Source organism: Momordica charantia, unplaced genomic scaffold (assembly GCF_013281855.1).
Source record: "Momordica charantia cultivar OHB3-1 unplaced genomic scaffold, Mcharantia_2.0 BLBB01000070.1, whole genome shotgun sequence".
In the NCBI taxonomy this organism is placed as follows: Eukaryota; Viridiplantae; Streptophyta; class Magnoliopsida; order Cucurbitales; family Cucurbitaceae; genus Momordica; species Momordica charantia.
Window position 1 is genome coordinate 8,031 of NW_028275226.1, and position 21,627 is coordinate 29,657.

A 21,627-nucleotide genomic window follows, 5' to 3' on the forward strand; every position below is an offset into this window, starting at 1 on the left:
CTCCATCTTGAAAGAATTTCTTTTTAAGACAAAAATATAAATTTTGTAGGATGAATCCTTTATGAAATTAAATTATAATCTCTAAAAGGCTTATAAATGTACTAATCCATTGAATTAATTCTGAATGAATGTTTATCCATTCAATCATTAAAAAAATTTATAAAGTGAATAATTTCAAATGTTTTGAAATAAAATGTGGTTTATCTAAAAAGTAATAATAGTAGTAATAATAAAATTTGGTTAATTTAGATGAAATTATAAACAATATTAAATCAATCATAATTGAACTAAAAAATAATTTTCGAAATAGTTTATCAAATATGATTAACAAATAATCTAGATATTAATTTTTTAATTAAAAATTTAAAAATTGGAATGGAGGGAAACAAAAACTCAATCTCTCATCAATTAATCTCCTTAATTTTAGTCATGAATGGTATTAGTATTCAAATTCGAAATTTAATCCAAATTTGTTTCCCGAAATCTCTCCTGAATTTCTTTAATGCTCCGTTTGTCATATGGAATTGGTAGAAAACGATTTCAAATTCCAAGATTTTAAATTATGGAAATGATTTTGAATTCCTGATTATGTTTGAAACCAAAATGATTTCAAATCTTTGAAATTAAAATTTATTATTTGGATGTTCACGAGAAATAAAAAGAAAGTACAACATTTTACTATAATACCCTTAATAATTTATAAGATAATAATATATTATTTTAGAATCAGGCAGGAATTGAATCACATAAAAATAAATAATTTAATCAAATCAACTTCACAAAATTAAAACTTACAATGTCATCTTTATTCTAAAAAAATTGCAAATGTCTTGATTCATATATAAAGAGAAAAAACTTAAAATCAACATGTTCTAAGCCTAAGCAAAGTGTTATTTTTTCTTTTTTATTTTTATTTTTTATCATAGTTATTTTACAGTAATGAAAAACAAATGCAAAGGGATGAAAGAAAAAAAAAAAAAAAGAAAAGAACTAAAAAACCATAAACAAAAATCAAGCAATAATTAAATAGAAAAAAACTTAAATAGACTAGAACAAAAGAGAAAACCAATATGGAATTTACCTGATGATGCAAAAAAAAATGTTTGCTTGTAAAGATTTAAATTACAGATATTAAAGTGAAGATAACTATTTGAATAAAAAAAAAAACTAAGAAGGTAGAAGAAAAATTTGAAACTAACCTTTCTATCATATTATCTGCGTAGTAGAAAAAATTCTACTTATTAGAAGTGATGGTGCGTAGAAGAGAGGGTGTAGGTAGGAATAGTTAAAAAACAAAATGAAATTGTTATTTTTTCACCTAAAAATGAGGGCAAAACAGAAATTTGTTACATTTAAAACTGAAATCCTCACAAATGTCAGCTATTTGGAAAGAAAAATAATGGTAGGAGAAACATGATTTGAAATCGTTTGGGACTTAAAATCATTTTTTTTTTCAATATCCAACACTGGAAATGATAAATTTTGGAATCCCTCTAAATCAGAGGTTCCAAACCGGGGTAAATCTCTCGTAGTTTTAATTATGATTGAATTTCAAATTTAACCCCTCCAATTTTGATTTCCCCCTCATTTCGTTCATAATTTAAAATTTAATCAAATTATGTGAAAGTATCAAATTTAAAATTTAATTAAAAAAAAAAATCTTGGAGAGAGAGACCAATGGGAGAGAGACCGAAAGAGGAGAGAGAGATAGATCGAGAGAGGGTGTGAGAGAGAGCACTGAGAGCGTGATAGATCTTAACGAACCAGACAAATCTGAGTAAGATACGAGCGAGAATTGGGAGATCTAAAGCGAGATTTGGAAGTTCTGAAGCGAGATTTAGAAAATATGAAAGGGGTTCAGAAGAAGGCGTAAGATTCTGAATAATCCAAACGAAAAAAAGAAGAAGGTGGGTGTTGGGAATGACAAATATTAAAACCTGCTTTTGTCCTACATCAGAAGCATAACATTTGGGAAGTTGGTTTATAAACAGTACTCGATTTATAAACTTAGTGTGAGGTAAGCCAAGACCAAAGCCCACATGCGCGCCACCGCCACCGTCTGACTTGGGCCTGGTTTTCTTTTTGGGACAGATTTCTTCTTACAAAGTCAAAAACACATGACAAACTCAGAAGAATTGGTGGATACGTGGATGAACGTTGGCTGAGAGGAAGTCAAGAAACGTGGCAATGTAGAAAAGGGCTATTCAACTTTTTGAATTTTTTATTTTAAAAATTCAATTCTATTTTGGGTCACTCTATCACTATAAAAAGGTCATTCCCTGCCAATTCAATTCATCCTAATTCATCTAAATTCTCTCCTGTTCTCCACTCTATTCCTTCACTTTTCCCACTTCTTTCCACTATCTTAAGTAAGCACGAGATTGATTTCACTCCCATTCTGACGAGTGCACGTCTGAATTGGAGGTTGTGTTAACCTTGGGGAGTATATCGGTAGTAAAACGATTTAGCATTGAGGTCGTGCCAATTTTGCTTTCAAGGAGCGGTTCCGCCCATAACACAATACTTTTACTTCCCAGTTCCAATTTTGTCCTTTATCTCCTACAAGTTGAAAGCAAACTCTCCTATCTACCCATGACTGTTATCCGATTTGGGAAGGTCCTACCGGACTTGTCAAAATTGGAATCACTCGACGGATCCAACTACCACATAGAAGTTATTGATTTTCTTTGAGCAATTGGAGGTCGACTACATCCTTATGCTGCTTAGCCCGCCGTCGTTGCTACTGCTGCCACTGTCGCTACTATCACCGCAGCCGTCACTAATCTACTTGCCATTGCCGTTGACACCGTTTTAGCTGTTGCTGCTGATCCCGGGACGTCTACTGCCGCTATTGTCGAAGCTGAAAAATTCGAGGAAGACAACAAAACGGTCTGTGGGCATCTTCTCAACCATATGAACGAGAACCTAGTGGCAAGTGTCATTTGGGACACGTTAGAGTATAGATATGGTGGGTACGATGCAGGCTGAAGGAAGTACGTCGTCCGATGGATCAGGTTCATGAGTACGATAACCTGGTGGCAAATGTACTGTCTGAAGGCATGGAGATATGTGAGATTCTTCAGTCAATGTATTACTCTAGAAAGTCCCTCCTTCTTAGAGTGATCATTACAGCCACTTGAAACATAAGAAAAATGACCTGTTCAGTCACGTGCGCACTCAAGAAGCTTGATATCTTCTCAATCCCTAAATTCAGTTAAAGTTAACTTGGTTGAATCTTCTAGTGCAATCCCTAAATTTAGTTAATCACAATGAACAAGTTCTAAGGGTTTACTAGCAAGAGAGGTAGATAGTTTAAAAGGTAAAGCATGAGACTTTCCATGTTGACATGAGTCACAAAAGCTAGTTTTTTCATTATCAGCAGCATTCACATTATAACTTTTTAAATCTGAATTGAGGACTTTGTTAGATGAGTGCCCAAACCTACGATGCCAAACATCCAACGACACTTTACAAGGAGAAAAAGCAAAATTAAAAACAAAGGAAGATTTAGGCCTATTTCTAGAATTCAAAGACAACTTGCTGCTGAATGACTGAATTGAAGAGGAAATTTGTTTCTGCCGTAACAGGTGAGTTTTTTTTTTTTTTTTTTTTTTTTTTGCTGATTTGAGGAGGTAACTTCATTTGGTATAGCCCATCCTTAAGAACTCCGCGCAGCACCACTTTCTTTGTTTCCTTATCCTTCACAACACAATAAGTTGGATGAAATTCAACAAAGCAATTACTGTCAGCAGTAAGTTTAGCAACACTCAAAAAATTTCTTTTAATTTTGGGAACATGGAGAATATTTTTAAGATGGAGTTTATGAGAAACAATAGGTTTGGTTTGCAAACTAGTATGTCCAACATGTGAAATTTCTAACCTATTTCCATTGCCAACAACTAAATTACCTTTACCCGTAAAATCATATTTGACACTAAGATTTCCCAAATATGAGGTTATATGATCCATTGCTCCACTATTGGCCAGCCAACAAGGATCAACAACAATTTTAGGAGTGGCTATGTAAGCTGAGTTCGACTGCTATTGGAATGACTAGATGAGTTATTGAACGTCTCATCAAACCTTCTGTAGCACACAGCAGCAGAATGACCATATTTGCCACATAGTTGACAGACTGGTTTAGAATTGCTTCCTTTGTAAGGGCTATACCTGCCACGGCCTCTTCCTCTATCACTGTTTCTGGTGTCATTTGAAGAATAATTACCTCTTCCTTGTCCTCCTTTTGATGAATTATGAGCAGATTGTTTGTTTCCAACAGAGTTTTGCTTTGAATATGCATAATTAACAGTAGCATCAGTAGAAGTATCAGTAGGAGAAACTACATCAAGTCTCACCAAAGTGTTTTCAAAAGCAACTAAGGTAGCAAACAACTCTTGCCATGTTGTAGACTTCTTTCCCTCAATTTGACAGACTATTGGGAGATATTCAGCCTCTAGACCTAAAAGCACAGAAGACATTAAGTAACTTAGAGTGACTGGTTCACCAACCAACTTCAAACTTTCAGAAGTCTGTTTCATAAGACCAAGGTATTCAGGAGCCTTTTTTAGTGTTCTGCAGCACATTTCTCAATTAGTTTATGCGAGCCTTGCTTGTTGCTCCATAAAGTTCTTCGAGTGCCTTCCAAACTTCTCTTAAATTCCTAAGATCTACAACATCACAAGCAACCAATGGTCTCATTGAACCAAATAACCAACCAAGCAAAGCTTGATCAACAGCTTGCCACTCCTCATATTGTGGGTTTTGTTGAAGCTTTGAAGTTCCTTCGGTTTCTGTGGGCAGCAGAAATTGTGGTGGTTTTGCAATTGTGCCCAGTACATAACCATCCAATTTCTGTCCCCTCAACACGGCCAGGACCATACCTCCCCACAAAGAATAATTTTTGTCATCCAACTTCACTGTAAAGACAGTTCCCAAAGGAAGACCAAAAGAGGAGTTGAGTTGAGAAGAATTAACAAAAACAGGGGAAGGGTTTGCAGTGATTTGTGGAAGAGAAGAAGAATTTTCTGTTTATTCGGAAGTCATGAGAGCGTGAGCACTTAGAGCTCTGATACCAAGTTCAGAAAACCTTACTCAATCTTTATTGAAGAACAGCAACCAGGATTTTAAAAACAAGCCAAGCAAAAAACTGATTACAAAGTGGAGAAGAACAACAACCCACGATGGTCTCAAACCCAAAGAATAAGGAAAAACTAAAAAATAACAATACCCACTACTTTATAAGTATAAAACCGTATTGGTGAAGTTAAGCCTTAATGGAATGACGTCGTTGGCTGTGTACATTTTTCTCTAACTTCTAACCATCCAGACAAACAATTTTATTTTCTACAAATTTGAAATCAACGAAATTTTTCTTCTTTTTTTTTTTCCTAATGAATTTTAAACAATTTCCCTCTTTTAAAATTCTGAAATTTAAAATTATTTTCTTCCAATTCTTGAGGTCAAACAAAGTATTAGTTTAGGTAAGGAAAAATCATCTTCGATATTATCATTGATTGCACGAGCATAGCTAAGTCATGAAAGAGAGTTAGAACAGACTCGTTAGTCTGTAATGTTTTTTTTTCCTTTTAAATTTATTCTCTTTAAAAGGTTTCAATTTAATTTCTAGAAAATGTTAAAATTGGTCAATAAAAAGACTTGAAATTTCTAAAATTTCCTAAAATAAAAACTTTCCCTCTCGTAGCCAAAAATAATATAAAAAATAATAAATATTGCCATATCATCAACTCATCATTACGGTAGTTTTATCTTATTGACAAGTTTGAATCCTATCACTTTCTTTGAAACTAACACAAATAGAAACGTATAAAACTCGAGACGAATAGCTTATTTTATAATATATAATATATATATATATATTCACACACCATTCTGATGTAATCCGGGACATTTTGATCTTTACAAAGATAGTACTTTTCACCATATAACCCACAAAAATGGAGGAATCTGATGGAGTAGAACTGGCAAAGCAAAGATGCAGAGCGGTTATCGACAGAATCGAAAGGCTGCCTTCTTCCACCAACATCACCCTTTCAAGTCGACGAACTCTCCTCAAATTGGCTCTTCGCGAACTCAATTTCCTCTCCCGCTGCTCCTCCTCCACCCCTCTCAGGTTCCGCCATTTTCATTTTCAGTTCCAGTTCCGAATCTTCTGTATCTTCTCTGATATCCATTATGATTTATACACAGCTTGAACATTGGGCACCTCGAGGCCGTTGTTCACATTCTTCAACACCCTTCTGTCACTGGAATTTCACGCGTCTGTAAGCCGATTCCGTTGCACCCTCGTCGCGTTGAGAGTTCTAAGGTTGTTCATGTTGATATAATCTGCATTCTGAATCGGAAACCAGTGTGGGTAATTGTATCGGATCGAAAACCTAGGTATGTTTCTTGGAACGATGGTCGCCATAGAAGTAAGGGCTTGAAATCTCGACTCGAGGAAGTGGTCGATGCGGCTCGATCCTTTCCGGCCTTGGAACCCTGCTTGATCATTTTGTTCTTTGCACATGGACTCGATCACTTTATTCTGCGACGGCTCCAAGATGAATTTAGGGCTGCTGAGTACAGTTTCGATTTCTCGGATTTCGATTTCGGTTTCTCTGAGACTGAGGGGGATTGGGTTAATGTGCTTCCCAGAAGCTATAAAGAAGCCTGTGTTCTTGAGATTAAAGTTCATGATGGGAATTGTGGGGTTAAGAGTTCAAATTGCAACAGTGAAGCTTGTTTTACTGGTGTGGATGAGCCAGAGCTTTTGGAGAGGAATCTGAACAGGGATTTGGGGGATCCTTTCTGCTCCATTATTATGGCAATGAAGCCTAATCCTGTGGGCATGGAAGACATGGAATCTGAAAGTTTGGAAAATTTGTTGGGTGGTGATGAGGATCTAATAAACTTGGATACAACTGCGTTAATTGCATTAGTATCAGGCATCAGTAATGGTTGTGTTGCTAAATTATTGGCTACCCCAGAGAGTGAACTCAGACGGAAGTACAAGAGTAACTATGATTTTGTTATTGGTCAGGTGAATTTTGTTTGGAGATCTTTTTGTAGCCTTTCATCCACTGTTATATTCACAAGTTACCAGGTTCGAGTTTGGAACTGATGAGTATTAGTTTAAAGCAACGAAGTATGTAGAATACAATATCCAACCTGAAAGAATTTTTTCATTTATTGAAATAGTATCTTACTTTCAGTATAATCCTTTCCTTGCTTCTGTATTTTAGTCATTTGTTTTGCTATTTTATGTGTCAGAATTTAATTTTAGAAGGTCTTGACTTTAGTTAAAGTTATTGAGTTATCATGAATTTTCCTTAGTATCTTGCCTTTGGTAGGAGGATGAGGTGGTGGTACCATTTCTTGAACATTTTCTAGTGATACTGCCTTTGGTAAACACTGATGTCTGACCGCTTGATGAGTTATGCTCGGGTTTATCGATTTCTCATAAAATTTGTTGGTTTCTTTGCTAGTGTTAAATGATCTTAACTTGCATCTACTGGTATTATTATCTTTTTGGTTGTAGCCAATGTAATTCTTTCTCTCAATCTTTCGCTAGGTGATGTCAGAAATTCAGAAGCCTATTCTTGTGGAGCTGAGTTCTCTTTTATCTGGAAAAAGAGGTATAATATGCCAAAGTGTTCACTCTGAGTTCAAGGAACTAGTAACAATGTGTGGAGGGCCTAACGAGAAGTCCAGAGCAAACCACTTACTAAAGCACATCATGTGAGTCCATTAAAACAAGGTTTTGTTGTTCTTTAATCTTCTTAGTTTTATGATTGATCCACATTTATTTTGAAACATGTACATATTTTAGATTCATGTCTCTTAGTTTCATAAATCCAGAAAGAAACAATGTTCTGGGTATTTCCTGAATATTATTATATGCTATATGCTATAGATGATTAAGTGTTTTGATGGAGCTTGATGTATTTCGCTCCCAAATTTATTATCTTTGTCCTATATTAATATTACTATTTATGATGCCAACCTAAGTGCCTAACAAATCTCATACTTGTATTTAATTTGTACAACTAGTGTCTGGCACATGTCTATTTTGCTCCGACCAGTTAGTCTATTTTGCTCCGACCAGTTATGTTACCTAAACTAAGTGTTCATGCCTTTTGTCATAGACCAAGTCATAGTCCCTTTACCACGTGTGAACAATTTTGAAACTTATTCAGATGATCGATTTTCTCCCAACTATATACCAAGAGGGCTAGCTAAGTGGCCACTTATTTTATGCAATCGAGATTTTCAGTTATTATTCTACAACTGTTCTGCCCTTGACAACCGCGTGGATCATATCACGGATAGTTTATGTTTTAGATACTGATAGGCATCTGGTGAAGAAAGTATACTCTAGGAAGAGGGGTCGTGTAGCATGATGTAGGAAAGGTAAACTGTTAGAGAGGTGGGACTATTGTATGGTTGAAATGGCAGTGTGAGTATTTTGTAATAGGGTACATACACTCTGGTAGTGGGGTCGAGGGGCATCTTTTTGCCCGTTTTTTCTAGGACTGCTGTTTGGGAGAGATACGAGAGCTCTCTAATTCTCCCTTGGCCCCTTGTAACGATGCTTTCTGAATATCAATAATAGAAAAAGTATTTCTATCATATACATAATACATGTTACTGCACTAATAGGCCTGAAAAATGGAACAGGGTTGTGCCAGACAGGGCATCGAAACGTATGACGTGTCTCCCGACCACAAGAAAGTTGGCTTTGAAGAACAAGGTCGTGTTCGGTACTGGTGACTACTGGAATGCCCCAACCTTGAGTGCAAACATGTCATTTGTTCGAGCAGTATCACAGACTGGGATGTCACTTTTTACCTACGAGCACAGGCCGCGAGCCTTAACTGGTGATTAGTTTATACACTTTTATTTAAAATGTGATCTCTTTGTTCATGCAAAATATAGAGATTGCCGATAGTGATTGTAATTGTTGGGGCATATTGTAAAGTTGTTTAAAGAATATCCTAAGCGAGAAATTATTTGAAACAGCTCCATATAAAGTAGTTTCCTCTCTTATAATCATTATATGATGATGTATAGTTAAAAGATTATTTCCAATTGAAATAATTAGTGTTTAAAAATATTTAGTGTTTCTTATTAATAATTTAATTTGAAAAGTAATTAAATATATAAAAATAAGAGAAAAGTAAATTTTTGGTCCCTGACATTCTTTGTCAGTTAGTAGATTGGCAAATTATTAGGTGGCTTTATTATTCTAATTTATATTTTTAGATGAGGCATAAAAAAATTAGATTTTTATATAATATATTATCCTGAGCAGTATTTTCTTACTTCCTCTTTCTATCTTTGTCCCTCTTCTTCCTTATCCTCCACCTTCTTCCTACCAACCACCGACCACTGTTATTGTCATTGCTGCACTTCGTCGTCTCTCATCATAGAGCATCACCCTCTTCATCGGATCTGGAATGGAGAGGGCGCTCTCTCTCTCCGGTGACGGCTGGCGGTCTCCCTCTCTCTTTCGTTCCAGATTTGGAGTGGAGAGAGAGAGAGCTTCCCCTTTCTTCGACGAAAGCGACGGTAGGCGATAGGCATTGGAGAGAGCTCACTGTTGCCATCGTGAGAGAGATGGGAAAGCTCTCTCTCCCCTCTTTCGCGGAGAGAGCTCACTGTTGCCGTCGTCAGAGAGATGGGAAAGCTCTCTCTCCCCTTTCTCCAGCGAAAGTGATGACGGCTTTTGCCGGAGAGAGCTCACTGACGCCATCACCGCTCTCCCTTTCTCCTTCATTCCAAATCTGGAACGAGGGAGAGCTCTCCCCCTCTCTCAAGCGAAGTCAATGGTGGGCGGTGGGGAGAGCTCTTTGGCGGGCGATGACGCACTAGAAGGTGAAGAACAAGGAAGAAGTGGGGAGAAAGAAATAAAATGCCACCTGGAAAATAAAATTAGATAATTTTTTTTTTTTTTTTTTTTACATTTCATATAAAATAAGAAGTTATAAAAATCCAGTCATCCATTAACTTGCCACCTCATTTTTTGTTAAGTCTAACTACCGGTTGAAGACAATAAAGGGATTATTTAGAAAACACTTTTTCAAATTATGTTTATTTTAAAATTTAAGGGATTAAATAGATACTTACTTCAAATCTCAAAGATTTAGGGATTAAACAGACACTTACTTCAAATCTCAAGAACCAAAAGGTTTCATTTTGCAACTTTAGGGATCAAATTGACATTTATCTCAAACTTCAGGACCAAAAGTGTATTAAATTTTATAATTTAAAGATAAAGAGTTTTTATCCCCTTTAACTATTTTATAAAAAATATTATATTGAAGTAAAATTGATTCTGTTCTTTCAATCAAGCAATAAAAATAATAATTGTTTTTCAAATTAAATTAATAATTCGAAGTTTTTGAATGATAGAAGATTTATTCCGTTCCCTAAGAAAACAAACAAGAATTCTCGTCATCTCCAATTCGTGTTATAAAGTATTGATGAAAGTATATCAAAGCATCTTATTTATAATTGATATATCTAGTATAGAGTACATCAAAATATATCAAATTATAGTTTATTTACGTTAACGTTACTCATACACCTTAATGTCACTAATTAATATACCTTGTATGAGCACAAAATTTCGGTAGTCTTACGTGAGGTTTTGTTTTGCATTTTATTAGACACCAATGTTTCTTTTACTTCATGGACAACAACTTGGTCTAGATATCCATTCCATTTTTATTGTTAGATTTATCTCGATATACTTCATAACTAATATATTTTGATGTATTTCATATTAGATATATCAGTTATAATTAATGTAGATGTACTATTAGGTATATACTATACTAGGTATATTTGCTACAACTGATATACCTTGATATATTTTATACTAATATATATAAGCTGATATGTCTCAATGTATTTCATATTAAGTATATTAGTTTTATAACTGACATACCTACATAAAGGTATGTTAGTTGATATATACTATTATCAATAGTATATGAACACACACATATCAGAGATATATCAGTAATATATCAATAACATATATCAACACACAAGCATTTGTTATTCTATCAATTATGCCAAAGAAGTCTGTCACATCCAAATTTATCATGTTGGACAGGTCAAATATATCATCATCTTGCTAGACAAAGTTTGCTTTCACATTTCCCACTTTTTCCTTAAGGGAATCTTGATAAAGATCAACAAAGTGTTTTGACGAACGACAAATACATGCTCAATGTTCAGTCATTCTACATCAGAAGTATTTATGTTCAATACTTCTAGAACTCTTATCTTGTGGAGCTTTTCCTATATGATCATCATTTCATGTGGTTCTCTTGACATTTAGATGATTATAACGACCACCACGACATGAATAATTATTTCTTTCTCTATCGAGGTCATGACCACGACCTTGACTGTGATTGTTAAAATTCACAACATTTGCTTCAGGAAATGGTGTTGCTTCCGTTGGTCAAGATTTATGACTTTTCATCAACAACTCGTTATTTTGCTCAACCATGAGAATACATGATATAAGTTAAGAATACTTTATAAACCACTTCTCTCGATATTGTTGCTGTAGAAGCATATTTGAAACCTGAAAGGTAGAAAATGACTTTTCTAACATATCTCCATCATTCATTACTTGAATTTTTAACCGATTTGAAATCTTGGAGCCTCAAGTGCATCATTCATAACTCATTTCATGATGATCTTACCTCTATTTTAAATTATGTCATAAAACACGGGGATATTTTATTGTCAGATAGTTAAATCTTCAATCCCTCGTGGAGATGATGATGAAGACTTTTGTATTTTCTTGACTCAAAGTCATATTTCCTTCTTTAATAGTTTCTCCCATGTTAATGGCATCCAAGTGGGTTTCAGCATAAATTACCCATGACAAATAATTATTGTCATTGATGTCAAGGAGAACAAACCCTAATTTGATAAGATTTGTCATGATAATACTATCACAAAAAAAATGTATTTATATTAGAAATTTTAATACATACAAAACATGAAAAACAACATATAACTTAAAAAGAAAAACAAATAACCCACTTTTAATGGGGAAATGGTAGAGGCTTGTACTGTTATCGTACTGTTACGAAATTGAAAAGCAAAACGAGACACCACGAGAGCAAGAACAACGAAAAGAAAACAGATAAAATATAAAATTGGAAAATAAAATTTGGTATAATTTCTCTTAATTTTTCCTCCACAAAATTGGTCTTACATAACCCATTAGACCCTCTTGGAATGGACACTAAAAATGGAGGAAAATTAGACACATGGAACTATTGGACAATAGCACTTGGAGCATGGGTAACGAGACACGTAACTATTTTGGACATTAAGCAAATGATCATCTAAATATTGTAATAAGCTTTTATAATAAATTATGTATTTTAAAAAATTCAATTTTTTTTTTCAAATATAACCTTACTTTTATAAAATTTAGACGTATCCTAACATAACTCAACTGGTTAAGAAATCTACCCCGACTAAAAGGTCGTGATAACGAATCCCCACCCCATATGTTTGTACTAGAAAACATGTATTAGAAAATTATATTTTTATACTATTGATGTAAATATGTCTTTTTTTTATTAAATTACAAGTTTTGTCCTGCATTTTTAAGGATGTGTTTAATATATTCCTTAGCTTTGAAAAGTGTCCATGTATTTCTAATTTTTTATTTTGTGTCTATTTTGCTTTTGAACTCTCAAAAACACAAAATTGAACCCTAAATTCATGAGAATTTAAGTTTCTAATAAATATAAAATTTTAATTTTATATCTTAAATTTTAAATTCATAGACCTATTAAATATAGAATTGAAAGAGAACCCTAAATTCATGAGAATTTAAGTTTCTAATAAATATAAAATTTTAATTTTATATCTAATAAGTGTAAATTTTAAATTCATAGACCTATTAAATATAGAATTGAAAGTTAAATATCTCATGGTTTGATTTCTATCATCTCAATTGTAGAATTCACAAAAGAAGAAAAAAAAAAATTTGACGGACTAAACTTATACTTTCACATTTTTTTATCGACTAAATTACAAAAAATACCCTATACTCTCAAAAGTTCAATAATACTCTTGTTTCAAATAATATATTTTGAATGTTGTACTCAACAAAATATATATATATATATATATATTGAACAAAACACCTGCTAATATCTAGAAGAAAAACTTGACTTAACAGAATTTGAAATGATTTTGTAATATATATTTTGAACAAAACACCTGCTAATATCTGGAAGAAAAACTTGACTTAACAGAATTTGAAATGATTTTGTAACAATTAACTCGCGCTAAAATAAATTTGACTATGACTATGGTCAATTATATGTCCATCATTGTTTCTACTCAGTGAATTTTTTTTACCGTTATTAAAAGTTAAATTTATTGTAATACCATCTAATAGTTCTCAATTATGTTACGCGAATTTTTTGATTCAAAATATTAATGGATATATTTTTTGAAATTTTAGAAATATAGAGGTATTTTTTAAGGAAAAAAAAATAACTCGAGTGTTTTTCTTAATTTTTCAAATAGTAATTTGGCCTTTTTTTTTTTTATATTTGGAGTCCCAATTCGGCGCCGGCCGACTCTGATTGCGACGTGTTCAGTGGGCAAAATGGAGAAATTTAAATTCAAAAGAAACCAAAATGAGAGAGAGAGTAATCAGAATCTGCAGCGAGTGACTCAGCCATGGCGGTGGACAAGTGTCCTCCAACGGCGATGACTCGTACCAGTACCGCCGCCAACTGCTTCTTCTTCCTCATCTTCTCCTTCTTCGGAGTTGCAATCCAATGCATTCCAGTTTCTCCTCACGCTTCCGTTTCCCCCGACCAATCGCCGCCTCTTCCTCCTTTCAGACCAATGGTAATTTCTCATCTTCTCTTTCATGTTTTCTTTTCTGTTCTCGTCTTTCCTTTTCGCATGCGCCGACGGTCTTCAATTTCATCGCAATTTCCCTTCCTCTCTTTTGCTATTAATATGATTCGTTCTCTAATTAGTCCTGGAAAGCAAGATTTGCTAAATATGTAATGCTTGATTTTGATTTTTGTCTGTTTTCTTTTCCCTCTCGTTTGGGTTCAGAAGAGGAGGAGGAGAGGTGCTCTGTTCTTCGATGACGATGTCATCAATTCATTAGTCCATTTACTTTTGTAGATTATTTTTTAATGAACCAAAGTAGAAGTTTTAAAAGAACATGCACCAAAATGAAAAAAAGAAAAGAAGTTAGAAAGTACAAAACCAAAATTGAGGGTTTAAAGTACATTCACCAAGATGAAAAAAAACTTGAAAATCTAGAATTACAAAACCAAAATAGGATTTAAACAGTATACAATTTAGTCCTTGATCTCTTGGAAGTTTCTATTTCAGTTTTATGTATTAATTTTTTTAATTAAGTTCTTGCCATCACTAAATGTTAAAAAAACACATATGAGTAGCAATGTAGCATTTTTATGGGGAAATTTCTAAAGCAAGGGCTATGTCATGTAATCAGTCACACATCAAGGACTTGGTTTTTTAATAAGAGGATGAAATTGGAACTCTTAAACATTAGGGACTAAATCAAAAAACAACACCTAAAGGTTAGGGACTAACCCAATATATTTAGCTTTTTTCTTTTCCTTTTTGAAAAGTATTCTTTCTTTGATAAACTTAAAGCAGGTGGCAAATTATAAAAAATTCTGGAAACTTTTGTGTGAAAAAGTTGGAGTTCATTACCGTACTCCTTCCTCCAGGTAACACTTGTTCGTTACTCCGCTAATCGGTGTTTTATTCCATTTTCGTATTGTCTTTTTTCATGTTCTTTTCATCAGGACAGCAAAAGTGACACTGAATGTTTGAAAAATGGGGGGAAAGGATCTCTTCTCAAACATGTATTTAGAGCATTTGATGCGGATTTCTTCAATAATACAAAGGTTTATAGGACCAAATTCTTTTCAGGTTTTTATGTCATATGTCATCGTTTTAGTTCATGTAAAATATTCGAGGAACCTTTGTTTTTGAGTAGATGGAGGAGATTTTAAGGGGAGAAGAAGAATTTAATGTGCCTATAACCAGAGCCAATAGAAAGTTAGTTGCTTCTGAAAATGGAGGTCTGCATAACCCTTCTCCTTTGGTGTTCAAACCTGGGTGGGCAGACGAAAGATTTCGACATAGGAACGGAAGATTTTGCTATCCTCCTGTATCTGGAGTAAAGAGACCAAAAAATGATGAAGATATTGCCTTCATGAGTGTATGTCCGTAAAGACTTAACTTTTTTTAGTTTGTAATGATTTAATCCATTTACTTTTGTGGGTAACACTTTAGTTTTTATAGTCTTCCTAAGCAATTTATTGATGCAAGTAGTTGAAAAATTGTATTAAATCAAATAAAAATTTTCATGGTAAGAACTAAATTGTTACAAACTTTAAGACTGTAGGGGTTAAATCGTTACCGAAAGTACTAAGACAAAATCATTACAAATTTTGAACTACATGTCTAAATTTTTACATGTTAAAGCTCATGCTTTAGTAATATTAAAAAGTACTTAGACCAAATGTGTTTTTTTAAGCTAAACAACTGTTGATGCAAGTTTTAGGGAACTGGTCGAACTGGAGGTCGGGGTCAATCGAACCTTATAGTTCAGGTGAATCGACTCTCGAGTTGATCGAGAAGCGGTTGGGCCTTAGCTAGGAGTCGTGGCCTATAGAGAGAGCGATGAAAAGGAGAACACCGGTGTGGTGTCGGCGTACCACACTCTGATGCTTAAGTCAATGAGCTTAAGAAGTGAAGAATAAATGACGTGTCTCGGTAAAATTGCATACCTTCGAAGGTCAGAGAATCTTTCTCTTTATGGGTTGATGGTGGTGAAGATGGTCCTTTTAAAGTGATGGGGTGGCTATGCCCACCTATAAACCGCACAATATGGCGTGAGGAAATGAATGCCCTTAACTCTGCCGTATCCAAAGATGGGCGAGCATGTAGGCTGCTGGCAACGAGGCAGGCTAAAAGAGGTGGTGGCTGCTCAGGCCCTCGGCCATTGTAGCCCACGAGCATGCCAGCTAGCTGCTGAGCTGCAGTCTGCAGATGGCCGAGCAATGCTACACATGGATGTGTGTGCCTATGGCTGCATAGAGTTACAACTATTGGCCTGCTCAAGTTGGCAGATGCGCAAGCTTGTGTACTAGCTTGTTTGTGCAGTCCTCTTGCGCTCATCATGAGCTCCACATTGGTCTTCCTTGGGCCTAATTAAGCCTGGTATTTGAGTAGGTTCCCCAACAGTAGCCCCCTACTTCAGGGCAAACATTTTCCTTGGTTTGTAGTATTCTTCTGATGTATCTTTTCATAATTGAACTTTACACCACTCTACACGTCATCGTTTTATCCATATCATTGTAGTACGTTGCTTTGCCCTGCCAGCCGCACAATACACCGTTTTGCCTCTACCGGTCGTTGCAATATGCCATTTCGTCCCTATAAGCCATGCAATACGTCGTTTTGCCCCTCGCTGTTTCGCCCGTACCAACCGCACTACATCTGCATAATAGTATGCACCAGATGTGGTCTCGAGATCCTCATTAAAGCGACATTTGTCTCCTCCTTGGAAAGTAGTGTGGAGTTCAACTACAAATAGGTCTGAAACTTTGAAGTAAAGGGCTATTATTGAGGAATCCAATGTTGCTTTGGCCCCAAGACGACCAATCTTGAGATCAAAATGAGCCCACGAGGATCGCGCAGCACACAAGCTGCACGGCTGCCGACTTGCGTCGTGTGGCTCACACAGCCATGCACGACCATGTGCAGCTCAACAGTTGGCTACCATGTTCGTGGTTGCAGCGGTCACCATCTCTTTTAGTGCGGTCCTACTTGCGGGCTTGCTGTCAGTAGCCCCACAGGCTTGCCACCTTGGGACACGGTAGAGTTAAGGGCAGCACACTTGCCCAGCCACCTCCATGACTTTAAAGAGACCATTCACACTACACTCACCTTATAAATAGAGGGGAAGGTAATTCCACCAGACTCGTCCTTTATTCTTCACTTCTAAGCTCATCTACTGTCTTAGACATTGGAGTGTAATAGGCTGACATCACACTGGTGTTCTCCTTTTTATCACTCCCTGGAGACCATGACTTTTTCTAGCTAAGGCCCAATCGATCAACTCGACGGTCGATTCACTTGGATTATAAAGTTCGATTGCACTGACCTCCAGTTCGACCAGCTCCCTAAAAATTGCATCAACAGTTGTGGCATTTCGGGTGCATGATCGGTTGAAATTCTATTAGGTTCTTGAACTTGGCGAACTGGTCAAAACGAAGCAGGTTACATCTCTGGAGCTTGTACAAATTTTTCTGCAGAGATTGAAAAGGTATTCATGCAATCAGCTTATGAAGTCTTTGCGGACAATGTTGAAGTTTCATAGAATCACTTTCTACTGAACAATATCAGGTACAACCATGTTCTTGAAGCAGTCGTTTCTTTTACTGAAGAATTGGCTCATAAACAAGCAAAAGAGGCTGATGAATTGTTTGCCCGAGGAGTGTATTTAGGTTTGTGATTTTAATAATTTAGGCATAATCATTTTATTTTTTATTTTATGTTTTTGAACATTTATGTATCTATTTCTTTCTTCTCAATCAAATTCTTTGGCTCCTAATCCCGAGCTCTCTTTTCTTGACCTAGACTTGGCTCTTCTTGGAGTTTTTGCCTTCTTGATACTTTGGTAGGCCCTGGCTCGTGGCCTGGTCTCGACTCCCAGTCAAGTACTGCCAATATTGCAAGCTTACTGCTTCTTCCACCCTTAAGCTTGGGACACTTTAGCATATCTAGGATCCCCTTCATGAAATTGAAGAGCTGATGCTTCCCGTCAAATAAAAAATGCCGGGGAAAACTACGAAAGATGACTCACATTTATGAAGCTTATTTGCTTCAGGTCATCAACACTTCAAACCACAATCGAGCAAGAACCCTCCCATATAGTACTAGAGTTGACAAGTCCCAGATCATCGAATTTCTCAGTGCACCTCATTACGTTGCAAGGTAACTTTAGGCTTTGGCCGTAAGGAGGTGATTAATAAACATAAGTGAACAAGAACAATGAAGGGAGCCAGGGAAGACCACGTTCAAATCAAAAACCTCCAAAACCTTAAGCCTGACTCCTGGGTGAAAGGACAACTGAGAAATAAACTATACACAAAAAACGTGCGTTAGAGTGGATTTGAAGCCCTATGACACAGGTCGGAGTTGCACCTTATCAAGAGTGCTTAAACTTCTAAGAGCTAAACTTCACCAGAAAATTTTCACCTTTTCAAGATATCTACCCTGGATGACTTACAAATGCATGGGTCGAGAATAAGTACTCTTTTGGTGGGCTCTAGAAAGCTTTTGGTGGGACACTAGAAAGTAGATTTAATGTTGAAAGACCCACAGACCCAATGATCCATATGAGTCTCTTCTTCGAGTGAGGAAACAATCCCTCAGAGAGATCCATTTGGAAGTTTCATGATCGTTTACTTCCTTTTCCACACAAACACCGTGAAAAGGGATTGGCAGTTCTAGCGATCCACCACCCAAGCATCCTTCTAAAAGCACAATTCAAAGAATCTAGGGAAAGCAAACTCAAAATGCTAATCAAAAGCCGGGGGAAAAGTAGTGATTACTGACAGAAGTAATGATCTTGCTATGAGATAAAGACCAAATTAACTCACTTTTTTGAAAATCTTAAATTTCCATAGAACCATAAAATACCTTTAGGAAGGACAACAGCTTTACAACACGAGAAGTAAACATGGATTTATCCAAACATACACAAGGGGAGGATAAAATACTATCCTAAAAGAAATGATTTCGTGAAGTTTCCAGACACCTCAAAGCTTCAAAACGAAACAGAAACATCCACCATTTCAATGAACTAATCCAATCCTCTGCCTCAGCAACGTTTTCATAGCAATTTGGATACTGATGCTATGCTTTTTATCTTAATATTTCCCATGAATACTACCCAACTCCAAAGGAATAGACACTATCTTATAATTAGTAAGAAGGCTCCTACCCTATAAATTTAGCTTTTCACACATGAAATTTCTCGACCTTCAAGACTGGTTTACCAGGGATCTCGAATAAAGACAGACAGATAATAGATTGGAATGTTGCCTGATGCAGCATGGATGACAGTCAACCTGCTACATTTTGATAGGAAGGACTGTTTCCATTCTTGAATGTTACCACCAACTTTCTTGACATCAGGGTTCCTGAGATATAAGATGCTAGGCTTGCCATTGAGAGGTAACCTTGACATTCGAGGACCAAGTTGCCAAAACAATGAAATACAACAGCAATATGCCCAGCTAGTTCACAATGACATTTAATACTTACCACCGAGCTTTTGTGGCGATTAATTACAACACCTATGGCCTTCTAAAAGATCTCACTATGTTTTGAAACATTTTGATTTTGCTCTCATCCCTAAACTAAAATAAAATAGCATCAACCTGAAGATATTTGATATGCATCTGGGTTCTCCTAACTTCAAAGCCTTCAAATGGAGTGAAATCTGCAACATTTATTGAAAAATCTGTCTGAGATATCGTGATAAAAAAAGGTGACGAATTGACGATGAGGAATCTCCTTCCATTAAATACCTCTAGAAGCTAATTCTTTCTCCTAACTTCCCTTGGTGATACAAAGAATCATTAGAATTTTATTAAATTCCTCCAGAGAACTCTAGCTTTTCCAAAGAACAGAATTCAGAAGGTAGGAAAATATAATATCCCTTGCGCAACACGAAGCCATCCCAAACCCTTCACATAGAAAATTTCAGCTTACTTGCAAATTCATGATGAATAAACAAGTGATCTAGGGTCTTCCCATCCTTTTACAACTCAAACAATCACAATTCACAACAAATTGTTTTTGAGGCAATGTCTTCTAAAGTCCGAACTACACTCAACATAGTCCTCTAGAGTTCAAGCACATAAAAGAAGAAACGTGAGCACTTCCTAGTGAAGTGACAAAAATAAGAAGAATTTCATATACGGAAATAACATAGTTTTATCAACACTGAGATACTGATAAACTAATTTAAGCATAATGATATATACAAAGAGAAAATTCCATCATATGATGCATGAAATATTACCTGCTTTATTAGAGTCACAGCCGTCGACCCACTGCAAAAACAATCAATTTTAGGATGTTGTTTCAACTCTTTATCCATTAATTTGAAGGACTTCAGTAAAGATACTTTGAGTGGCAGATACATCTTGGGGAATTTTTCATTTTCTTCAGCCTCCAATGACTTGTAACAATCATCATTGGCATCTAAAGCTATAGAATCTTCAGAATTTGAACTTCTGGAATGTCTCATCTCAACGAGATTGTTTTGATCTTCGTCTGATTTAGATGTCCATTGAGTACATAGGATAAGAGGGAGGGTATCACGAACCTTTTTCGCAACCATATGTCCAAAAGGACCATGTCCGTCAAATACGCCACAAAACACCGTATCTCTTCTTGAATTGAAATTCTATAAAAAAAAAATCTTTAAACCAAGTTAATCCAAAGGATGGTAATACACAAAAGACCAAAGAAATAACATTCAGTATTTGTAACACAATTCATTTGTTCACAAATAAGGAATAAACTAAAATTAACATAACTGCATAATAGTACTATTTGGTTGAGGATGCCTTTATTAATTCAAACACAGTAGTTCAGCTTTCCAGTCACAGAAAATCGTGACAGGGTTCTCTATGAGCCTAGTTATAATATGATAAATAGCATAGCATTAGTAGCTGATCAATCAGAAAATAAAGTTCACAAAATGTTATGAACTGATTTATGCATTTTTCAGCTCCTAAAAGAGGGGGAAAAGACCTTCCATACACAAGGAAACGCTTCGGCAGCTAAAACCTGTTTCTCTGGAAAAGCTGAAAAAACACCATCACAGACTATATTGACAGTGGCTAGGAGCTATTTAGAAGTGTTCTTAAGAATTATTTTCTATTCCAAAGAGTAGAGAAATTTTTTCCAAAACCCCGCATCAACTGTAGTTGCTGCTATTACAATCCTTGGATGTGCCGGTTAACTTCATGGACTGAAATTAAAAAAACTTTTTTGCATCCAAAATAACTCCATTTGACTCTACAAATGACTAAACTGGCGCAGAGTGTGACTTTTATGATGCCACCTTGTATCTCTGAATATCCATTTAATATGCAAATATGCAACAACTTGGTGATCATGGACAGTAAGGGCATGTTTGGGATGCCTTTCGAAAAAATTGTTTTCAAGGGAGCGTTTGTTTTACATTCTTAAAGTAAAAGGTGAAGTGCTTTTTGAATACTTTTAGGAAAAAAGAAACACTAATTAAATGATTCAACTAAAAGCACTTAGAGTTTTTATCTGTTTTAAGAATTTTCAAACTACTTTTGATTATCGAAAATATTCAGAAAAATAAAGAGGATAAAGCAATCATCCTTCTTAATATTTATGTGGAAATGCAGTCCAAGAGGATTTGTAGTAAGTAGCCTAGGGACTAAAGAACATTCCATAGCAAATTATAAATTAGTTTTGAGTGGTGCTTTGTGCTTTTTCCATAAACATTTTTGGAGTGAA

The 21,627-nt window shown here is 35.4% G+C and overlaps 3 protein-coding genes across 6 annotated transcripts; 2 read left to right on the plus strand and 1 right to left on the minus strand.

The window, feature by feature from the left end:
* Window positions 1-5,887: 5,887 nt before the first annotated feature.
* LOC111020434 (uncharacterized) lies at window positions 5,888-9,015 on the plus strand. Of its 2 annotated transcripts, none has more exons than XM_022297115.2 (4): window positions 5,888-6,130; window positions 6,208-7,102; window positions 7,571-7,737; window positions 8,677-9,015. In XM_022297115.2, exons 1-4 carry the CDS (start codon window positions 5,955-5,957, stop codon window positions 8,882-8,884), a joined length of 1,446 nt encoding a protein of 481 aa, XP_022152807.1. In that variant the 5' UTR covers window positions 5,888-5,954; the 3' UTR covers window positions 8,885-9,015. The 2 variants fall into 2 exon arrangements, with proteins under 2 accessions (XP_022152807.1, XP_022152808.1); XM_022297116.2 differs by having other exon boundaries at window positions 5,889-6,130; window positions 6,208-7,039.
* A 4,627-nt stretch (window positions 9,016-13,642) lies between these two features.
* On the plus strand, window positions 13,643-17,601 carry LOC148207805 (uncharacterized). 3 transcript variants are annotated; one of them, XM_088118270.1, is made up of 6 exons: window positions 13,643-13,905; window positions 14,695-14,771; window positions 14,855-14,951; window positions 15,044-15,268; window positions 17,298-17,380; window positions 17,461-17,601. In XM_088118270.1, exons 1-6 carry the CDS (start codon window positions 13,732-13,734, stop codon window positions 17,567-17,569), a joined length of 765 nt encoding a protein of 254 aa, XP_087974396.1. In that variant the 5' UTR covers window positions 13,643-13,731; the 3' UTR covers window positions 17,570-17,601. The 3 variants fall into 3 exon arrangements, with proteins under 3 accessions (XP_087974396.1, XP_087974397.1, XP_087974398.1); XM_088118271.1 differs by having other exon boundaries at window positions 14,698-14,771; XM_088118272.1 differs by lacking the exon at window positions 14,695-14,771 and having other exon boundaries at window positions 13,648-13,905; window positions 14,850-14,951.
* A 2,321-nt stretch (window positions 17,602-19,922) lies between these two features.
* LOC148207806 (putative protein phosphatase 2C 66) lies at window positions 19,923-20,939 on the minus strand (the record flags this gene model as incomplete). Its single annotated transcript, XM_088118273.1, has 2 exons — window positions 19,923-20,536; window positions 20,887-20,939. Coding segments are annotated over 2 exons (503 nt in total), but the record flags the coding sequence as incomplete, so codon positions are not given.
* Window positions 20,940-21,627: the final 688 nt, after the last annotated feature.

Coding starts and splice junctions, on each gene's coding strand:
- LOC111020434 (XM_022297115.2), top strand. CDS start 5,955: ATGGAGGAATCTGATGGAGTAGAACTGGCAAAGCAAAGATGCAGAGCG. Junction 6,131..6,207: donor TCCTCCTCCACCCCTCTCAG/GTTCCGCCATTT, acceptor ATTTATACACAG/CTTGAACATTGGGCACCTCG. Junction 7,738..8,676: donor CACTTACTAAAGCACATCAT/GTGAGTCCATTA, acceptor AAAATGGAACAG/GGTTGTGCCAGACAGGGCAT.
- LOC148207805 (XM_088118270.1), top strand. CDS start 13,732: ATGGCGGTGGACAAGTGTCCTCCAACGGCGATGACTCGTACCAGTACC. Junction 14,772..14,854: donor TACCGTACTCCTTCCTCCAG/GTAACACTTGTT, acceptor TCATCAGGACAG/CAAAAGTGACACTGAATGTT. Junction 17,381..17,460: donor TTTCTGCAGAGATTGAAAAG/GTATTCATGCAA, acceptor GAACAATATCAG/GTACAACCATGTTCTTGAAG.